The 22,710-nt window shown below is 37.1% G+C and overlaps 1 protein-coding gene across 1 annotated transcript in view; it reads right to left on the bottom strand.

The window, feature by feature from the left end:
- Positions 1-22,710, bottom strand: part of Ctnna3 (catenin alpha 3) — a 1,668,564-nt gene that overhangs the window by 41,688 nt on the left and 1,604,166 nt on the right. The window contains exon 16 of the mRNA XM_008835377.2: positions 6,970-7,075. Within this exon, the coding sequence (XP_008833599.1) occupies positions 6,970-7,075 (106 nt within the window). The remainder of the gene's footprint in view (positions 1-6,969; positions 7,076-22,710) is intronic.

The following is a 22,710-nucleotide window of genomic DNA, read 5'->3' as shown; positions in this document are numbered from 1 at the left end:
ATAAAATACTAAAATTCAAATAATATCTTAATTTTTTGTATTTTTATTTGAAAGTGATGGAGAAATTTCACTTCCACATTTGTAGACTATTCTACCGCTGCTTTATGTCCCCGATAAAATTGTGTGCTTTAACATTTAAAGGAGTACTGTGGGGAGCTTGCTGCCAAGGAGACAGAAAACTAGAATCATATTTGCACTGTTAATTTCTCTTTGTTGCAACTGGAGATGTTGACCAAGGCATCTGGCTCTCTCTTTAAATGTTGATAATTTCTCTTTATTTAAATTATATAACCACTGTAATCCCACTACAGACACACAAATGTCATGCCAGTTTAAGCAGGTTTGTAGCATTCCATCAAGTTTTTTCAACCAATTCTTGCTCTTCTGGTAAATTCTTAGTACCAGCTCAGAATGCATCATTTAGTGACGTGAAAAAACGTGAACCATACTCTCCGCCTTTTAGACTGAGTTTTGAGGGAGAATAGGGAAGGTAAACACTTTCAAACACTTTGAACAATCCTAACTGACACAATCCTAACTTTTTCTCTTGCTGATGTTTAAACTTTAGGCATATTTAAAATGACTTTGGCAACTGAAAGTAACAGTCAAAACTTTTCGTGCAGGCAAAATCTGCTAATAAATGTGTTAGAGGTCACCATGGCTGTCAGGAAGAAATTTAAGCAATCTGAGCTGATAACAGCACTTCATATTCGTGAGTTTTCCCTCCCTAAGGCTCCTTGCTTCCCTGCCTGTGAGTCTCAAGTCTCCTTCATCCCATAGAGTCTCAGATGATCCATCAATAATCATCAATGACTTCATCATTTACTACCATTTTACTGTCTATATTTCATGATTAAAATGAAAATTCTCCGGATCTGAATAATGTGTCGCCCATGTCTCACACAACACAGGACTTCTCAATTTTTAGGACTATGTACCCTTAAAGTATTTGAGTGACTTCTGCTGTCTACAGCAGGCTGGACTCTGGCTCAGCCCTCCATTCCTGAGAATCCCACGCAATGGCATCTTATGTGCCTCTGAGCATCTAGCTCACTGTAAACACTGCAGCCCCACCCTTATTCCATCAGTCTGTAAGTTTTGCATCTTCTTGAAATTCTGCTTTCTACTTCTCATAAACAACTTCCTTTCCATTCTAATACACATTTTCTCCTAGTTTTATAGCTGACTTTCTGCTTTTGATAACATTTACTTCTTATTGATTTATTTTTGCTTCCCCCTGTTGATTATTGATTTTATCATTTTTTCCCTTTTTTCCATTATGAAAATGGGTGTTACTATAGCCACTGCTGGCCTGGAACTGGCTAAGTGGCCTAAGCTGGCTTCAAGAGATCTGCCTGCCTCTGCCTCCCATGTGCTGAGATTAAGGCATGGGCCACCACACCCAGCTTTTGATGTTACCAAATTTTGTCCCAGGCATCTTTATGCCCACACCATCTCCTTGGACAAAGATGTACATCACTGCATTTCCATCTGTCACTTGCACAGTGAAATTTTCAAATTTCTACCATGTCATCCCATCTGTAGAAGCTTCAAACACTGCCTGTATTTGCCCACTGCACTTCAGTACCTGACAAACACCCACACTCAGCACACACAACCCTCACCTATTTCACACTTTATATTGTCCTATAAGACCCATTGCTATTGTCTGGATGTTGTCTGAGCATATTTCCCAAGGTTTCATGCATTAAAATGTCATCCTAACTGTGAGGAATTAAGAAGGAGGAAATTTAATCCAACTATGTGTTCAGAAGTGCGACCCTGGAAAAGTGATTAGAATTTGATGTGTCATCACAGCGGGGCTCCTCTGATGAAAGAGACCAGCTTTACAGGCAGAGGTGAGAAGGTATTCTGTCTTATTTTGGGATGCTTTGGGGTTTTGCCAGCAATACAGCCGTGATGAGGTTTGGACTTTATCCTGATTCCTAAAATGTGAAATAATTAAATGACTTTTAGCTATACAGTTACCTAGATATAGTTATTTTGTTCTAATCACACAAAATGACTAATACATCTATTTTTCTTTTATTAACTCTGTCAGTGAAAAGTTCTTTCTGCTTGTCTCCCATTTCTTAAATATGGTTAGTTATTGAATTGATAATTGTGTACCTAAAATCTCAGTATATGTTAAAGCTTTTAAAAGCTATTTCTTGCTTTTTAGCATGCTCAAGTTTCTGAAACAGAGCAGAGAGCTGGGGATGTAGCAGGATCTTAATGCATGTGCCTAGTGTACACCAGGCCCTGGGTTTAAGTCTCCTGACAGCACAAAACCAAGGAATCAAAACCACTACAGAGGAGTACAGAATACAGAAAGCATTCAGGACCAGCACCATGGCAATGGGTTAAAGCACCTGCTGTTGAGCCCAAAGCCCTGAGTTCAGTCCTGGGGACCCAGATCTTAAAAGGAGCAAACTGACTCCTACAAGTTGCCATCTGACCGCTATACATAGCACCCCCATTTACACATACTCCCTCTCTCATACACCAAATAAATGTAATATTATTATTGTTATTATTATTATTATTATTATTATCTAGGAAAGTGTGGTTAAAACACAGTGAAATTCTCTCCTAATGTCAGTGACAGACACACTGACTTGTGGGATCAACTCTGTATATCTGTTTGGTGAGAGTTATATTTGGGAAACTACAATTTGTAACATGTCAATGCATAAATTACATATGCTGGTAAAACCTTACTATCTATATCTAAACTAAAATTGTTCTTTGAGATAAAAACTGTATAAATCCATGCACCGTATATACCCTGAACACTGATACAAAGAAAAAGATGTTTTCTGTCTCCCTCAAATTTATTTTCCATTGATAGTATAAAATAAGTCATCCTAACTTACTTCCAAATTTCACGATAATTTTCATGAGAAAATTTCAGATGGCACATACGTTTTGTAAATAATAGATTACAATTCAGAATAGCATTTTCTGCCTAATGCTTGAAATTTGTAAATTACAGAATCACTGCAGTGGACAGAACCCTATGGAAATGTACTGTTTTACACAAAGAATCAGGAGTGAGGAGGAAGGTGAAATGGGAACTCAGAAAAATTCTAGCTATTTGGAATGTGTGATTATTACAATTTAGCCTTTATTCTTGAGGATTCCCTACATATGCACAATGGAATATGATCATATTTAGTCTCTATTTCTTCCCTTCAACATCATCCGCATGTTCCCTTCACGTTCATCCCAACTTCACGTCCACTAAGCACAATTAGTCTCGCCCCTATGTGCATAGGTGTGTGACCTTCCATTGGACCATGAAAAGCCCACCAATGTGAAGATCCTCAAAAGAGGATAATTCTCCCTTCTCCCCTCCCTTAACACCTATCTTTTTTTTTTCTTGAATGCATATGAGGAATCGTAAGTAGAAAATTTCCCTATCCTTGCTTTTAAATTACCCTAATAAAATAACCCCTTCACCCTACACCCTGGAACATTTCACTCTCCGATTCCTAGCACATTAGCTTTATGAATGAAGTGAACCTGAGCCATCACTCCCAAAACATGTAGGTCTTGCTCAAGTGGAAAAATGAAAAAGGTTCAATAAAAGAGAGATGTGGTTCAAGGGCACCCCTTTAACCTGCGAACTATTATTTCAGTGATACAGAAGGATCAAGTGTTTCGGTCTATTCTAGCCTATTTCCAAGGAGCCATTAGACATAGACTTTTGTGAAGCAGTAGCCCATCAATCTGGAGAACAAAACTCAGCATCAACATCTGTGCTTGAAATAAATTTCATAGAGATAATACCAACAAAACACACATATTGTCACAAGAAGCATCTGGGAATATATATTAAAAGACATACAATAATACTATAATGAAGGCTACAAAATATAATTTTAGTATGGCTTTATTATAATGGCATATTTTGGCTCATAGCAGCATCATGAAAGAGTTTCAAATGAGGAAAGACACCAAACATATTTGGTCAAGATATCGACATAAATTACACTTGCAGGTTATGTTACTTGTAATCAATTACATTGTTTATTACTTCCCATAGACTTTAGAATATTATTTCTTCTTATCAATGTCAACATATTTAAGACTAAAAAATTGACTTTACTTTTAATGATCTATGTTTAAGTGGGAACATTCATGCAAAACTTGGGTATATTTCCTTTAATGAATTTACAGTGAAAGAGTAAGTAGACTGGTCACGTGACACAGATCAGCAGTGCTCATTTTACTTGGGTTTCACTCATCTCTTTACAATTAGAGTGCATACTACTTTTAGGCTTAATTCTGTGAACTATTACTATCTTTTAAGAAGTTGATTGGTTCATCAAATTTATAGTATCTGCTAAAGTAGAAAATTATAGTGAAGTGTGGCAGAACAGAAAAAAAAACACCTAAATTAATGCCCAACTTCTTATGTTACTGATGTTCAAATTGTTTAAGAATTATGACAGCCAAAATTACCCTGTCCCGTGGGAAAATTCTGTGAATGACAACAACATTGACGCCGAGTTGTTCTAGGTTGAATAAAGTTCAAGAAATGTTGAGCATGAGACAAATAATGTTAAGTGAAGGCACTAGGCTTTTAAACAAAAGGTTCTATCTCATTGTATGTCATCAATAAATACAAATTTTACCAAATTTAAACTATTGTAGGGGTCACTGGAGAGATGGCTCAGTGATTAAAAGTACTGGCCGCTCTTACAGAGGACTAGTGTTCAATTTCCAGCACCCACATGGCAGTTAACAAACACCTGTAAGTCAAGTTCCAGAGGATTCCTCACCCTCTTCTTATCTCCATGGGCACTGCACCATGGGTGCACCTAGTGCAGGCAATACACGCATACACATAAACTAAAAATGATAAATACAATATTTTAAAATATTGAAGGTGGTGAAAACTTTACATTCATTATATTGCAGTGTTATATTATTAATTTAAATTCATAAATGTGTAGATTAAAATAAAAATATAGGGAATTAAAAATTAAATGAGTAGAGGCCTCATGTTCTTTTTCTAGCTAGCAAACAGCAGTCTGTGGACAATGAATTGTACCTACTGTATAGGTGATAAAGGTAGGTGCAGTGAGAATGACCAGAAGGGAAAATGGAAGAAAAACAATTAAAATCCTCAACTAATTTGATTTCATATCCTTCCCTCTACTCATAAACTCTGAAACTATATACCCAAATTGGTTTAAAATATATGTATATATTATGATCTAACATAATACATACTCGACACATTTTTAATTTCATATAATATAGAATAAAAATTGTCAATTTACATTTTGACACTATATCAGAAAATTTTTAAGCCTAGAAAAACATCATAAAATATCAGAAATTTAAATATTTAGATAGACTGACGCTATGTAGCAACCATTACACCCCCACAAAAAATTAAGTTTTCAAATTTATTACACTAGACACAAGTACATACCTCCAAATATTTTTTCACAAACAAGGAAAACTGATTTACTTTCATTATTCAGTTGCATTCTCCCGATGATTACAAATATTTAGTGTCTATAATGTGGATGTAATTTTAACAAAAAACAGCTGTGCATTCATGGACTACCTTCCAAGACGGTCACTGTCACCATCACTGAGTCAGTTTTTATTTTTCATGTTCATTCTTCACATCCCTATTTGCTCAGAACAGAAGTAATCATTCAAACTTTTCTACCTTACAAAGTGGAAAAGTGTAAAGACAATAGTCCATAATTTTTCACCGGTCAGTGGTCACCTTCTCAAATTTCTCAGAAAATTTCAACACTCTATAGTTGTACAACAATTTTTTTCTCTCGTGCAGTTAGAATAATTTTAAAAAGAGGGCATATGGACCGGAGAAATGGCTCAGTGATTAAGAACACATGCTGCTCTTGCAGAAGACCCAGGTTTAGCTCCTAGCACCCACATTGCAGCTCACAACCATCTAACTCAAGCTCCAGGTGATCAGACTCCCTCTTCTGGCCTCCTTGGGAACTTCATGCACATGGTGCTTGTACATCCACTCAGGTAAACACTAACACACATGAAATCATCTTTATTTAAAATAATGGCATAATTTAATAATGGTAAATTATCAAAGTTCCTACTAAAGGTGATCTGATCAAGTTACTGAAAACTAAATGATATTCCAAAATTTCAAAATGATGCAATTATTTGAACTCATACAAATATTTTTTTTCTAAAAAAAAACAAGAAAAATGTAGGAAGTAGTCAGTACTTAAAAAGTTATTGGTGTGTGCAAATCTGTCCAAAGTAGGAAGGGTTATGTTTTCTACTAATATTTAGCCTTTCTTAGGAAAATTAATGGAATAAAATCCCAAATATGGACAACAATAATCAAGTGTGGACTCAAAGTCATTTGTTATGCTAGGAAATTCTGATTTTCATGAGGTTGCAATTTGTTTTATATACAACTGAAAAGAGCTCCTTCAGAATGATAACATTATAATATAAATGCTGCTTAGAAAGTTGAATTAAAAGTGAGAAAGCCAATGGAAGGGAATGAGTTACATAAGAGTCTGTATAAGAATTATACATTTCCTACATTTGATATCTTCTTTTTAGTAATCTAATAATTATTATGAAGTATTGTTGACCTCAAAATCCTTTTATTTTTGAAGAACAAAATTAAACAATCTAAAACATCAAGGAAAAGAAAGAAAACATTTATTATCCTATTACAGACAAAGCAAACAAATTTATTTGAATCTTACAATGATCATTTTTAAAATGATCTGATTAAAAAGTTAAAATGTAACCAATTAAAATAATTAAACTCTTATAATTAGTTGTCCTACTAGCATATTTACAATGTTATAATATTCCTAATACTAATTTTAATATAGAAAACATTAGAGTAAGAAAAGCAACATTTTTTTGCTCTGCTCACTGCTTAAATGGTAAAGAGCACTTAGGCAAGGCTTTCGCCACGTTCATTTGCAAGTGGTATACCTGGTTAGCAATCTGCCGAGCAAGGACATCCATCCTTGATCCCGAATCTGCTATCATTTTAGCCGCACATATCACATCTGTGGTATGCTTTAGTGGTCCTTTGCCCCTGAAAATAGAAGCGTGCATATTAGTTTAGGTGGTTCAGATAACTACAGAGTGATTATTTCTAAAATATACACACTAATAGACATTTTATTTTACTAATTATTTTTAATATATGTGTGTGTGTGAAGAGAATTCAGTCAGTCAGATACCCTGTAGCTGGAGGGACAGGAAATTGTTAACTGCCCCATATGGGTGCTAGAAACTGAACTCGGTTCCTCTGGAAGGGATGCACACACTCTTAACCATTGAGCCATAGTTCCACCCCCAATATATAGACATTTATGTTCAAATATAACAAAAAGCAGTTAGATTCCCATTCTTTGGTCTTGGGTAAGCCTCTGTAAAACTGTGGTCCTACATGAAAAAAAAATAGTCTATGGTGTTAAGGTTAAGGCAACAGTGCAAAGAAGATGAACTACATCGGACTTCATCACTACTGGTTCATGACAGTGAGACTCAGCTGAGAGGTACTCGTGGTAAACCCAGACACCCAAAGAGTGTGGAAATTTACACGGTGGACATAAACATTCAACTTTGTGCTGTGATAAGGAAAGGCTTCTAACAATTTTTTAAACCATCTTGCATAATTTTGTCACCTAATTGAATGTATTTCATAATTCATCAAAATATATCCTCTTCATAATTAATCAAAAACCAGATAATCTGGGTCTGAGAAACGCGCAACGTTGGAGCTTTCGCAATGCATGATAAATGGACTTTTTTTTATCATTGGACTCCTCGGTGTACCCAGCTAGCTTCAAACACTAGACACCCCGAGTCTCACCCACACAAATCCATTCCTTCTACCAGCTCTTCAGTGGGAAAATGCATCAGCACTTCTGCAGTAAGTACTGTTTTCTCCAAGTCCAAAATGAATTTCAGATTGAGGACGATTCATCACAAGTACTGGAAAGTCTTACTCTGTCTCTTTCAAACAGTTATCCCTCCTCAATTTCATAAATACGTGGTGGCACACGCCTTTAATCCCAGCACTCCAGAGGCCGAGGCAGGCGGAGCTCTGTGAGTTCGAAGCCAGCCTGGTTTCCATAGTGAATCCAGGACAGCTGTGGGTACAGGGAGACCCCTTCTCAAAAAGACCAAAAAAAAAAAATGAAAAAAAAAAAAGCTACTGTGACTGGAAAGATGGCTCAGCAGTTAAAAGCACTGACTGCTTTATCAGAAGACCCAGGTTCAATTTTCAGCAACCACATGACAGTTAACAGCTGTCTGTAACTCCAGTTCCAGGGGATTCAATGACCTCTTGTGTCCTCTGTGGCATTGCATGACATATATGCACTTACATACATGTAGGCAATACACTCATACACATAAAATAAAATTAATTAAAAAAATCAGCTGCTACACAAGGGTCAAGCAATACATTCACCAGGGGTTATCAAGAGAATACTCCAGTAAGAAGCACAGAGCGGCGGCCTGGGGGCTCTGTTACATGTTCCCAGCTACGATTCGCTGTCCATTCCTGAATTCTATCAGTTGAATTGCTATCATGTGAGCGTTAGTGAAAGAAGGAGCTGACATGGGGTAAAAAAAATGGGATTCTGACCTCTGAGCACCCCAGAAAGTGACTGACACTGTGGGCATACTGTTCATATTCATTTGTAAATCGTTTCTTTTGGCTTCTCTCTATTTTCCCTAAATCTACTTTCTTGCTCTTAGTTTCTTTTTCAGAATAAAAGATAAATTTTTAAATCAGTAGTGTATCAAAATTGTTGAGTACAAATCTCTACTAGGATTATTCTGGGTATTTCCTCAAACTACTCCCTGAGTATGAGCAATCTGTGGCTACATTTTTTTTTTCAGTGATGAGTTAGGATGTCACACATGGAGACCAATCTAAGTATTACATGAGTTCATTTCTCAAAAGTGCCCTAAACCTTGTTTTAAACAAAGTATGTAAATAAAAATTTAGGCCTGCTATGCCCTGCTACGTAATTCAATTGACTCATAATGCCACTGGATAATTAAATTACATTTAGAATCTCGTGGATAAACAAAGGAGGACGCTCACTGCCTATATTCTGTGAGCAGGTTTCTATTTATTTCTTCAATAATTGATGATTTTGATCTAAAAGATACCTTTCTGCTCCCCTTAGAGGGATCAGATACTGATCCGTGTACATTACTGTAAAAGGAGTCAGAGATCTAAAAACATATATTTGTACTTGGTGAGCCACAACAAAAGACTTGTTTACAGCTGGACTATGAGCTGATAAAGAAATGTTTATCTATCTCCTTTTACATAAAAATACATAGAAGAATGATTGAGTAAATGTAGCTGCACCTGATCCTGCTATTTAACACCATTCATGTCCTAACCCTCCCTTGAGCGTTAGCACACTGACCCTCAAGTGTTATTTAGGGTCGTTATCTCTAAATGCAGTGAGGCCTGAAGGAGATATTGAACTCATGTTTGATGTTTAGAAGGGGAAGGGGTAATGGGAGAAGAGAGAGAGAGAATTCAGGTAGTATAAGAAAGGCAACGCTTTGATTAGACCATCACAGTGGAGATAGAAGGGGAGGGGAGGATGTTTGTCTAAGTCTTCATTAGACTTGGAATTGACTTTAAGGGTAAACACCAAAGTATAAAATCTGATATTAGAGAAATGTATTTTTTCACTAAGAAGATTAGCGTTATACAGTGATAGAAAACAGAATGGATTCTCACAAGGCTACATAATCCAAGAACTCTGCAATCATAATCCCAAACATGATGTGTGTCCCCTGTATGCACACCCAAAAGCCCCTTTCATGACCCCCTTTTTTCATACTTCTCAAAATTATTATAAACCAAGTGCTCCTGTAAATATAAAACAAGAAATTCTAACAAATTGAGTATAACACAATGAAAATCCACTCTCAGATGATAATCATCACCCTTCCCTAAACCTGCTGACACAGGTTGCTTTGAAACATTTTTTAAAATCAACATTAATCGTTACAATATTTGAATTGCTCTTATCAAATTTACTTTATGCACCAGGGAAGACTGGAAGCTATGTACATGGTTATGTTCAAGAAAGGAATTGCATTTCATTATTTCTATGCCTCTCCAGAGAAAGTTAAACTTAAATAAAGCTGTCTAAGCTCCCAAAAGACAATGCATCAATTTTCAAGGTCTTAAACAATGGACAAAGGTTGTTTCTAAGGAAAGTAGCTAAGATGCTTGCAGCTTAAACAATCGACGGACTTATATCTACAGAGTACACTTAATGGGCCCTTCCCCAAAGAATAATATATTTCCTTGTATTAAAACCCTTGGCTGATAAAAGATAAATTACCTCTAGCTTCAAATATAAACCTTGTTATGAGACCACAATCTTAAAAATCACAGTAAGTTTTGGAACTTTGAAGTAATGATAAAACATGTCAGACCAAAATTATTACCTCCCCCACATTCTTAATTAAATGTCTTCTCTGGCAAGCTTCTGTCTGGGTGCCAAAGAAAATACACATTTTACAGATGATTCCTATCATACCAAGCTTCCAGAGGAAGGTGCAGTCACTGAAACGGGGATAAATTTAACATTCTCAGCCTCAGAGTTTGAATTCAGAGGTTGTCTGCTTTCTAATGCAACCCATGACCCAGTTCCCAGGAAATGGTGTTGCCCATAGCGGGCTCCTCTCCTGCATCAATTAGCAATTAAGACAGTTCCTTACAGACTTGTCTATAGACCAACTTGATAAAGAAAATTACTCAATGACTCGCTTTTTAAGGATTCTAGAGTGAGTCAAGTTGACACTTAATGCTGTCAAAGCCCAATGATTTTAGATTGTTATTATTCTTATCTAACAGGGGAGGAAACTGAAGAAAAGTGAAGTTAGATACATGTTGGTCAAGGTACATAGCTTGGAAGAATGAGAGAAGGGGTTTGAATTCATGAAATGTGGAGAGCTCTGCTGTTAGAAACTGGCGCATTAACTGTCATAAAACATTAAGCAATTGGTGAGGGAGAGATGACTCAGTGGTTCAGAGCACTGTCTGCTCTTACAGAGGACCCAGTTTGGAATCCCAGCACCCACACAGTGCCTAAAAACTGTCTGTAACTCCAGTTCCAGGGGATGCTATGCCCTCCTCTAATGACCATGGGTATAGCACAACATGGGTGCATTTACATACATGCAGGCAACACACTCATACACATAAAATAAAACATAATAAAATATGAAACAAAATAAAAGAATTAAGCAGTATTAAAATATTAAAAGATTTTGGACATTGATTGGAGTCAGTATGAATGCATCTGAAGGCAAATCAGAGGCCAGGGTTAGATTTAGGTGCCTAGGTAGATGCAAGTTACATTGGCAGCAATGTGCTCACACAAGTCACCTTCGAAGAGCGCAGCTGAAATCTGTTTTCACAGCAGTCTCTTGGGGTGATAGCAAATGCTGAAACACCTGGAGGCTACAGCGGAGATGTGGCTGATTTTTTCTGTCATTTCTCTCCTTTACATGTGTACCTGGATACTAAAATAAACACTGCATCTAAAGCACACTCTCCATGTGCTCAGAGAACTTGTACATGGATGTTTATTTAGTGTACAGCAAATGGACACTTTATCAGAGAGTCTTAGTTTTAGACACAGCTATTTTATTTCTTTATGATGTTCAAGTTTAGTGAATAGAGGGAAATAGACTGGGGGAAATCATTTTGTTTGTATTTTACAAGCCCCCCTTATGAATCAAACAGATTTGGGTAAGCGCCTTTCATTGTCTGAGGTTGTTTTCTGTTAAAGATAATGTTCACGATATTTATCACATTGCAAGGAACAAAAAATTAAATCATTTACACAATATTCTTAATATTATGCTCACGAAATATTGATTTTTCTATCTATCTTCTCTTTGCAAATAACATTTTGCTAAAATTTAACTTCTCATCTTTTAAATGTTTTATTGTTTTATTTTTATTCATATGTTTGTGTGTATCTGTCTGGGTGAATGTGTGTACACATGCATGTCAGTGCCCACAGAGGCCAGAAGACGATGTCAGGTTCCCTGGAGCTGGTGTCACGGGGATTGATTAGTCACTAGACATGGGTGCTGAAAACTGAACTCAGCTCCTCTAAAAAGCAGTGAGGACTTTTAACCTCCAGAGATGGGGCCATGTCTCCAGTCCCGTCTTTTCATCGCTTCAATTTTAAGAACTGAACCCTTTCTGTACAATAATAACTGAATTGATTACATCGACGTCCTTCTTTCGTCTGTGTCAGAATTAGTCATCATAGCCTTGGACACAGCATTTTTGCTAAGAAAGAAAAATAATTTAAAAAAAATAGAGACAGACATCAAATTTGTATGTTAACGTGCTTTGTTCACAATTATTTGTTAACAATCGACGTCCTTCTTTCTTCTCTGTCAGAATTAGTCATCATAGCCTTGGACACAGCATTTTTGCTAAGAAAGAAAAATAATTAAAAAAAATAGAGACAGACATCAAATTTGTATGTTAACGTGCTTTGTTCACAATTATTTGTTAACATCTTATTCATCCAGAGTTTATTTTCATTTAGTGACAGACCTCCACGGAAGGAAAACTTCCTGGGATTCGTGATTCAGCTATGCAAGGACGCTCCCAAACTCCCTTCCTTGCAATTGTGTATCAGATACAAAACAACAACCCAAAAGTGCAATTGTCATGAGAGCAACCCCAAAAGGCTGAGCTGAGGAGCAGCTTGGGACTGAAGCGGAAGACACTCACCTCCACTATCGGAAGGTGAAACTGTAATTGGGCAACTTCGCCCTCTGGGTGCTCTGTTTTCTTATGAAATGCCATTTGGTAGCTTTGAAGACTCTATAAAAGTCCTCTGATAATCAGCTCCCATGTTATCAGCTAATAGTTATCTCTAGTAATTAGTAGTGGGATGAAACTTTGAGATTAACATCTAAAGAGATGTTGCTCCATGAAACAAAAATGTTTCTCTGAAATTTTATGTATTTATAAACACATATTATATATAATTTTATAGATATATGTGTTGCTACTTCCCATTTTGTCTAATAGTTATTATTTAGTTTAATTATTCTGAAAACATCAAAGCAACTTGGTCTGAAACAATAAAGTTTATTCCTATCCCATGTCATGATCAATTAGATTATCTGAGGACTCCAGGATCTTTTAGTAGCTAGAATTCCAGCTCTCTGAGGTCTCAGGATCTTCCACTAGATCTATCACACCCAGATACTCAGCATCCGTAAAGCAAGAGACCAGAGGCTCTCTAAAGAGGCTGTAGGTCTGGATAGGAATTTCACACAGAGCACATTCATCCAGGCTCCTGAAACTTCTGTATTCTTCTGTCTGTGATGGAGGCTCGGGAATCATTTTAATTGTTAGCAGAAAACAAAAGGGACTGATAAGAGTTTGACACCATCTCTGCACATGTTCCCAGAAGTGCTAAAATATTTTATATATATTTCAGTTTACCAACAAAAATTTGTTTGAAATATTGGATGCCACAAAATAGACAAGAAAAACTGAGAGAGAACCAAAGGTTTTGATTCAGTGCAGCTGAAATGACAAGATATATGTTCTGTAAGGCCAATACTAGTCCTTATTTTGTAATTATCATAATAGAGATAGTCACTTAGTAGACATTTCAAAGGTTTGGCATGATAATGACTGTTTTCTTGTTCAATATTGTATTTGTTTAAAAAGCACAGATTTATTTCAGAAAAAAAACCTTTTGAGATCTATCTGGGCGATCAAAGATTATTGCTGTCATTGCTACTGATATATTTATTTATTTATCATTGTGTAAATGAGCAAGAGGGAGGGAGAAATAAAGAAAAATAGAGAAACAGAATATGTGGATAGGCTATAGGGATAACCTTATTGAAACCCACAGATACATTTTCCAATAAAACCTGAGACACAAATCCCTTTGCTTCTTCAGCCTACAAATTACCCAATTTTCCCTTAACCTGTTACTATTACATCAAATACCAGATAGAATGCGTCACCACGAAGAATTTCTTGGTGGAGAAAAATGAAACAGGAACAAAACAAACAAACAACAACAAAACCCTCTGAATTTGTAGGGTAGGGAGCAAAAGCAGAATTAGAATGAAGGAATTCTACACAAAGTTATTTATTTTTAAATGTGAATCTAAGATCAGTCAACAATATAGATAAATGCCTTTTGTCTTTAGCATATTAAGCTTATCTGGTCTCCCTGTGAAAATGTTATGTCTTTATTGAAATTTTACTGAAAGTACAGTTGATAACAAACTTTATCCTGTGCTTATATTGTGTTTCAGCTACTATCACAATTGATTATTTTATCACTCATTTCTTATGCCCAGTAATGTTGTGTTGAGTGTGAAGTTTTTGCATTGCATCAATTTATTACTTATTGGTATTTATTCATATTGTAGATAATCCCATAACTCTGTACATCATACTTTCTGTTGTCTGACATCCTGTTCTACTCCTGAAATTTATTATCAGTAACATGTAAATCAGATAATAAAATCTTAGAAACTCAAAGTTCTTTAACTTTTCTCCAAAGTATGCAGATGTAGGTGACTTATATTGAACAGCATGGATAAAATTCATTAGCATTTTGGGGGACAATAAAAAATAAATCACATGGTATCTTAAGATCATGATGTATCTTAAGGTACCAGATTTCAACTAATGAACTCATTGGAATGTTTCAGATATTGCAAAGGACAATCCCAGAATTAGAGATTTCCAAGGCACTGTTCTGAGTGGAGGCCTTGTAAAGCAAACTCTCTGTCCACATGGAACAGTCTCAAGTCTTATGAAATAATAGTCATGTTTGGCGTTGACCGTCTTACATCAGCAGGTTGACATTTTCCTTTCCTTCTTTTTCTTCCCCACTTGACTTGAAAGAAACCATATCAAGGGAGAAAAGTCACAGCTATTCTTCCATTGACTTCTGGTTCATGATGGCGTGGAGTCTTAGTCCTGGGATAGCATATTGAGCATCAAAGTTTACTATCTAATCAATGAAGCCATTAATGCTAGCTGTGGCCCTTAATACTGGTGAAAACTGTGGTTACTGGTTTATTCTACTAACAGCCATTTTTAAGAAGATTACTAAAGTTATCCGTTGCTATGTACCCCGATTCTTACAGCTTCCTCTGTGACCCACAAGTGGCACCACTCTTCATCAGATATTCTTATCATCCTTCACACATACATGTGCTAAGTTTCTATTGTGCTGTAACCAATAACCACAAACTCAGAAGAGCAACCCAGCTTTAACCACAACAATGATTAGTGCAACGAATGGCACTTTTATATTTTGTACAATCAACAACTATTTATTGGACTTAAAGCCCTCTCAGTGGGAGGGAACTCATGCGTGACATTGTAAAAATAGCCAAATACACATGGCTGAAGAGATCACAGGTCCCAGAGAAAACCCTATCTCTGTCATATCCTAGAAATGTGATTTCTTACTGTATGCTAAATATGGATTAATTATTTCCTATAGCTCAAATAAAAATAGGTGTCCTGAAGAAATCTGGGGACATGTGGAGACACTTTGTGTATCTGATGATCTTCTCCTCCTCCATAGATTACTCTTAACCTGACTATTTGAGTCCTGGCACTACCCATGATATATACAGGTGTCCTCAAAACACACCACACTCTCATGTGACAAGGAAGGAATCCTAGGCTAAGGAAGATGGAGAAAAATTTTCAGATGATTATTATATGTATTCCATTTACTCTTTGAGACTCATGGGACATGAAAGCCTGCTTTCATATCACATTCAAAACCTATCACTATACCCAGTGCATATTGAAGGAGTCATTAAAATATGATGTGATGGCTAAAATCACTTGAAAAATTCTGCTTGAAGAAGTTGGTTACTGAGCTGTGAAATATAGGACAGACTTCTCAGCAGTGAGACTCCAGATTCATGAGTGGTGAGAACTGACAAGAAAGGTCTTCTGGGCTTTCCCTCCACACATCCACGTTACTTGTGCCATCCCTCCCCACGGCCCCCATGGAATGGACACCCTCTCAGGACACAATGAAAATCTATACTCTGCTCTAACAGCTGAGCACAGGTCTTTTCTCATCTTTACACATTACCTCTCTGAGGGTGGGCATTAATCAAAGGCAGTCTACTGTAAATACAGTCACCCACTCCGACTGTATTAGGCCCTCTTTGTCCTGATGGTGGTGGCCTCAATATTAATCATGTCCATAACCTCTTACAGAGCCTGAGCACTTTTTATAGCTTTCTCTAAACCACTGTGACATGCTGGCTGTCCATGTTCTTTTAATATCAGACCACATTTTATGGTTTCAGAAAATTACCTTTAATTTTAGCAAACAGTATAAGTTTACCTTTATTATTTAACGTCTGACTTTTTTAAGGCCCCCCAAATTTCCTTCGAACTCTGGTCATGATCTGACACTATGCTTAGATCTAGATGAGGATATGCACAGAAATGAGGGGGCACTAACCTATTCAAGAATTGTCACAGATAATAAAGTAGGTGTAGGGCTGACTGGAGAGCTAGATGTGGCTCCAGTCTCATGCCTGCCCTCAGACAGCAAGAATCCACCAAGAGTAATTTATCGAGGCCTCTCATCCCTAGTCTAGTCAGCTACACTGAGGCTTGTTATATTTTTAAACAATGTAAATATAGTATTTCAAATGATATATCCAATTTGAATATGATTTAAGGCACAAAGTTTTATGCAACTACTTTTCATGGGAAAGTGCAATTATGGTTACTCTCAAGATGCTCAAATGCCTTATTGAAACATTATATTGTAAGGCAACCCAAAGTCAATTTAAAGGGTGTCATTTACATTTCCCTCTGTGCATGTCTCTGTGTGTTTGCTGTGGTCAGAGGGGAGCAGAGGTCAAGGTTGGTTCTGTTCCCCAATCACTCTCCACCTTAATTTTTGAGATAAGGCCTCTTTATTTAATTTCAAACTCATGAATTTAGCTAGACTCACTGGCCAGTGAGTTTCAGGGATTCTACATTCCACCTCTCTAGTGCTGGGATCAAAAGCATGTACTTCAATGCCTGATACTTCTAATTTTAGTTTCTTTTTTACATTTTTTTACAAGGGCGCTAGGAATTGAACTCTGTTCTTCATGCTTACATAACAACCACTTTACTAACTGAGCCACCTCCTCATCTCCTAAAAGAGATGATTTAAAATAGCTCTAATTTGGACATTATTATTATCATCATCATCATTATTATTATTATTATTATTACTATTATTTTTATTTCCTTTAAGGCCTAATGCCCAGTGATTTATCTAATGCAAGATGAGACAGAAAACTTAAAGTCTTCTTAATTAAAAGAAGTTGAGGTAACATTGTAAAATATAGTTCCTCAGCACCATGCTTGTCTATGTGATCTTTCCTTTCATCTCTGTCTCACTTGTACTGAATATTTCTGTAGAGTAAAATAAGACTCATACCTTATCTAAGTTTTTGAAACTCTCTCTCTCTCTCTCTCTCTCTCCCTCTCTCTCTCTCTCCCCTTCCCCCTTACCCTCCATCCCCCTCTCTTCCTCGTCTCTCCATTTCTGCTCTTTGTTTCAAGATGACAGGCTGTTGTGATGACCCAGTATGTACCACAGGTAGAATGGCAGGACACTAGGCACCCAGAGCATCTCCATCCATTTCTCCTTGGGACTTACTTCCTTCATTTTGTTCTGCCAGAAAATTGATCTCAAAATTTTAGCAAAATTCTTTTGGAGATTTTGATAACTGTGAGCATACTTAATGGGGATGATTGTCTTTCTCTATTGTCTAGGACGTTTCCTCAGACTAAAACATTGAATTGAGGTCATTTTGAAGCAACAAACAGGAAATGTTAGGATTGTTCCTCTAAATTAACTATAAACGTCTTTGAAATTATCAGTAGGAAATTCACAGAGCTCGTTTCAATGGTTTATACCCTGCTACTAAATAACTTCCCTTTCCCTTGGGAAAAGGTGGCTTTTCTTCTGAAAGCTGGACTCATTAGGAGGTTTCAATGCCATGGGACCAGCTCCAAGAAGCAAACAGGAAATGTTAGGATTGTTCCTCTAAATTAACTATAAACGTCTTTGAAATTATCAGTAGGAAATTCACAGAGCTCGTTTCAATGGTTTATACCCTGCTACTAAATAACTTCCCTTTCCCTTGGGAAAAGGTGGCATTTCTTCTGAAAGCTGGACTCATTAGGAGGTTTCAGTGCCATGGGACCAGCTCCAAGAACATGTTAATGCTAGGAGCCTGAATCCCCAAAGCATGCTTTCTTCACAGTGAGGTTCTGTTCTCAAACTGTAAACATTCATACAATTTTAGCCAAGTAGCTTGCCTGTGACCTTCACAGTAGTCTGCTCTGTCCAGCAGTGAATGAACAACACATCGATTATCACAATACTCCATGTCTGTATACCGCTCTGCTGATATATTCAGTATATTATAAAACACAGATAGAAATACACATTATAAGAGGATCAAGTAAAATGGAAAGTATTTTAAATATCTTAGTAATGATGATATTCAGAAACCACTTCAATATTCTCTTAGGAGAAATGCAAAGTCAGGAATAAGCGATGTGATTCTTATTTCATGCTGTCTTCTTGTCAGATAAGTTAATTGACCTGCTTCTTGCTAATTTATTAGACATTTATTTACTTATGATAAAGTTGATTTTGGCGCTCAACAACATCTAGTCCTAGAAATAAGAGAACTGCCAACCTTGAGATCTTCTTGCTGGTTGCTTGAACTTCCCTTTCAATAATTCTCAGTTTATGACTTCCTTTCTAAAACTTCCCAAGAAACAGATGCCAGTTAAAGAGCGCCAGCATATGCGTGGTTGTGAACAAATTCCTGGAAGAAACGAGATAGGGAGGAAAGATTGCTTGACTCCTGGTCTCAGGGTTCAGTCCATGGTCACGAGGCCCCATGCGCTCGGGCAGAACGTGGTGGCAGGAGTAAGAGGCCGTGGACACCTCTTGGCAACAGCAGTGCTCAGCTCTTTCTCTTTCCCCTTGGCTCAGACCCAGGGACCCCAGCCCACGGGCTATTACAGTGACACCCAAGGCTTCACTTCCACCATCAGTAAATCCTCTGTGGAATCACCCAGATGCAGTCTCCGAGATGATTTGAAATCCAGTCAAGGAAACAGCAACGATTAACCATCATAGTCAATTTAGTCAAAATAACATTGTATAATTTAGTAATCCAGTTAGCAAGACACTCATTGATTTGATATTTTTGAAAGCTGTACATCAAGACGTGGTGACGACAATGCTTCCAGACTGAGGAGCTGCTTTGCCTGAGGCACGTACTAGAGCATCGTCAATCACGATTAAACTCTGAGGAGAGCTTAAGTCTTGTTTTAGATAAAAATAAAAACGATCTTTTAAAATATTTCTTCCTTTAAAAGAACACAGGATGTTTCATTTTAGAAACTAATATTTAAAATTAATGTTGAATGTTTTATTTTTAAGTTCTTATTGACAAAGCAGAATGAAAAATCTTCCATTTTGTACTTAGCCCTTTTCTTTCTTGTATAAACAGGTCTCAACTCTGATTTCCAGATCATTTGGAGGCAAAGAAACAAACGAAAAACAGTGACAAGATAACCTGTGGACTTCGATATCAAGATTTTTCCAAAAGTATTTGTTCCAAAAGACACATTAACATATCCCTTTACTCAAGCTAGAAATAAACTTCATTATTATGACTTTTATTCTGCTAGGTATTACCAAAGAAAAAATAATTAGAATACACATAACAGGAGAGGAAGAAATAAGAAAAATGTTCTTTCTTTTGAAGGTTCAAAAGATAGGTCAATTTTTCAAAGAACAATCATCTTCAAATAACTAAAATTACCCAAGGGATGAATATTCTAAATACTTTTTATTCTAATTTTTTTAATACGTATGAACTCTCAACTTATTATAATCATCTATAACATACCCTGCTTCTCTCATACTAAATTAGCTCCAAATAGAGACAATGAACGATCATAAGGACATGTTTTTATTGCTCTGCATTTTAGATGCTGACAGGAAGCATTATACAAGACACAAAAGAACGAAAAGGCAGGTATTCCTGTGAACACAGACAGTAGAGTACTGACAATGGGAATTCTTTTAGGGGCTTTTGAGAAAGGGAAAGAACTATAGTACAAAGGAGAATTCAAACTGAAACTCAGAAAACCTTGTCACAAATATTACCAATAATAATAGAAGCAGTAATAAGAGTCCTGAGAAACAAAAGGACAACTTATTTTTAAATACAGCCGTTCTTTCAAGAAACATGTTGAATATGCAAAGGGCTGGAAATTGCAGGTTCTACTCTGTCTCCTGAGAACTGACTTCCACACCCTTTGCCCATTCCACCTACATTCCTATATCTACAAAAGACCATCAAAATGTAGACAATGATTTGATTTTCTTTTTAAAGGCTATGATTACCTTGTTATGCAATGTTCTGATAACAGACTGAGGAAAAGGCCTCTGGGCTTGACTGGACTACAGAGGGTTCCTCTTCACCTAACTCAACAAGAAGTAGCAACAACAAAGTGCACTTCTGATCGTCTCGAGGATGCACAGTGCCTTACTCTACTACCCGAAGCCAGTCTCCTGCTAGTTTTTGACTCTGAGAAACTGGATTTCATATCAAATACCTGAAAGGAGATATTTCAGCAAGCCCAAGCATATGTTCTTACAGTTCCTGTATTAACAATGATTAAACACATGTCAGTCTGTCTTGGAACTTGGACTCATCTCCAGGCAATGATGGCCTTTGTGAGTGATCCCGTGCTGGGTATCATCTTGTTTAATAGCTGACTTCATATACTCTATGGCTTTGAGACAGATGAAGCCTCAATTTAAAGAAACTGGTGAACCTGTGGCCACATGTCTCTTTCTCAAATCCCCACCAGACTAATTACTTTCTATTTAATTTATTAATTTCCAGGTCTCTCTTTTCTCTCTTTCTCTCCTTCCATACATGTCACACTTACCCTCTGCAATAACTTTCTCTCTCTCTCCATCCCTCCCTCCCTCTCTCTGTCTCCCTCCCTCTCTCTCCATCCTTCCCTCCCTCTCTGTCTCCCTCCCTCTCTCTCCCTCCCTCCCTCTCTCTGTCTCCCTCCCTCCCTCTAACTGTCTCCCTCCCTCTCTCTCTCCATCCCTCCCTCTCTCTCTTCTCCTTTTTTTTACCTTCTCCATGGCTCACTTCAAGCTCACTACCATCCTGCTGGGGTGGCTGACACACTGACACACTGACACACTGACAGACACACATAGCCCACATGGCCCCTGTCATCTTGATTCATTCACTTTCGTTTTCCTTTCTTTGCCTGCTCCTCTGTTGGCAAAACTGGAGCCACACCTTTGTGCATTAACGAGATTCCTGACCCTTGATTTCAGAGAAATTCTAGTGCTGTGCACAATTGCAAGTTTTGTTTTATTTAATTAATTTTTTATCAATTTCATCTTTTGTCTTGTTTATGGATTCAAGGCTTTCCCACAATGTATTTTGATTATATTCAGATATCCTCCCTAATCTCTACCTTTAACTTACCAGCCCACACCCTCCCTACCACCCCTCTGGACTTCATGTCTTCTATTAGCAAATGAAATCTCCATCCACCTTTCATAACCCATCTGAGCTGGGTGCCAGAGAAATTCTATCTCATTAGAGAAATCCTATCTCATTAGAACATCAGGGACCTATAGTTCTTACACAAAGGTGTGCCAACACGTGGGTACACACCCTTGCCTTTATACCTGGTTTGGGGTCAGAATGTGCCCAGGTTTCTTGGAATGGGATTATGACACTTATTTTCTGTGTCTCTTACAAACAGTTTAGGAATTTCAAGACCAGATGGATCAAGTTCAGGAGGAAGCTGATTAGAGATCAATTAAGCCTGGTATTGCTAAGCAGGGCATGGTGGTGCACAACTTTCATACCAGTACTCAGGAGGCAGAGGCAGGCAGAGCTCTATGACATTGAGAGCTGCCTATTCAACATAGTGAGCTGCAGGCCACCTGAGGCTGCAGGTCTTCAAAAGCCCCACCCCCACTTTTTAAAAAAAAGTAATTTGGTATTTCTAATTCCGTCCCATGCGTCTCTTATTGTAGTCTGTCACTTAAATCATCTTCTTTGGAGCCAAAAAGCAATGTGCTGCCCCTCCCTCTCTTCTGTTTAATCAAGACAGACTTTTGTTCACTAAAACGCTTTCAGAAAAACTATTATACTTTCATACAAAGACTTACTTAACTCTTAATTCAACAAATTATAAATTATCATTTCTATGTTTGTGGTACTTTCCTTGACAGTGTAATGGATAGAAATAAATACAATGAGTGATTCTCCACAACATGCAATAACGAGATAAAAATGATACCCCAAAAGAAATGCCACCGTTCGGGGCAGGGCTGCTTTCTCTGTGATATTTTAAGCCAAGTTCAAACGTAGAAAAGTAGCTCAGTCATCTGTCTGTCCATCCATTTATTATTTACATTTAGTTATTGTGTTTCTTTCTGATGAACTAAATTTCTTTTCTTAAACATTTGAATCCATGAAGCTCAAAATATTATAAGGAAGACAGTAATGTTAAATAAACTTGCAATACATAATAATATAGTTATTTGGATG

This window comes from Nannospalax galili, unplaced genomic scaffold, assembly GCF_000622305.1.
Source record: "Nannospalax galili isolate Female #2095 unplaced genomic scaffold, S.galili_v1.0 scaffold116, whole genome shotgun sequence".
In the NCBI taxonomy this organism is placed as follows: Eukaryota; Metazoa; Chordata; class Mammalia; order Rodentia; family Spalacidae; genus Nannospalax; species Nannospalax galili.
This window is presented reverse-complemented; position numbering and strand designations above follow the sequence as displayed.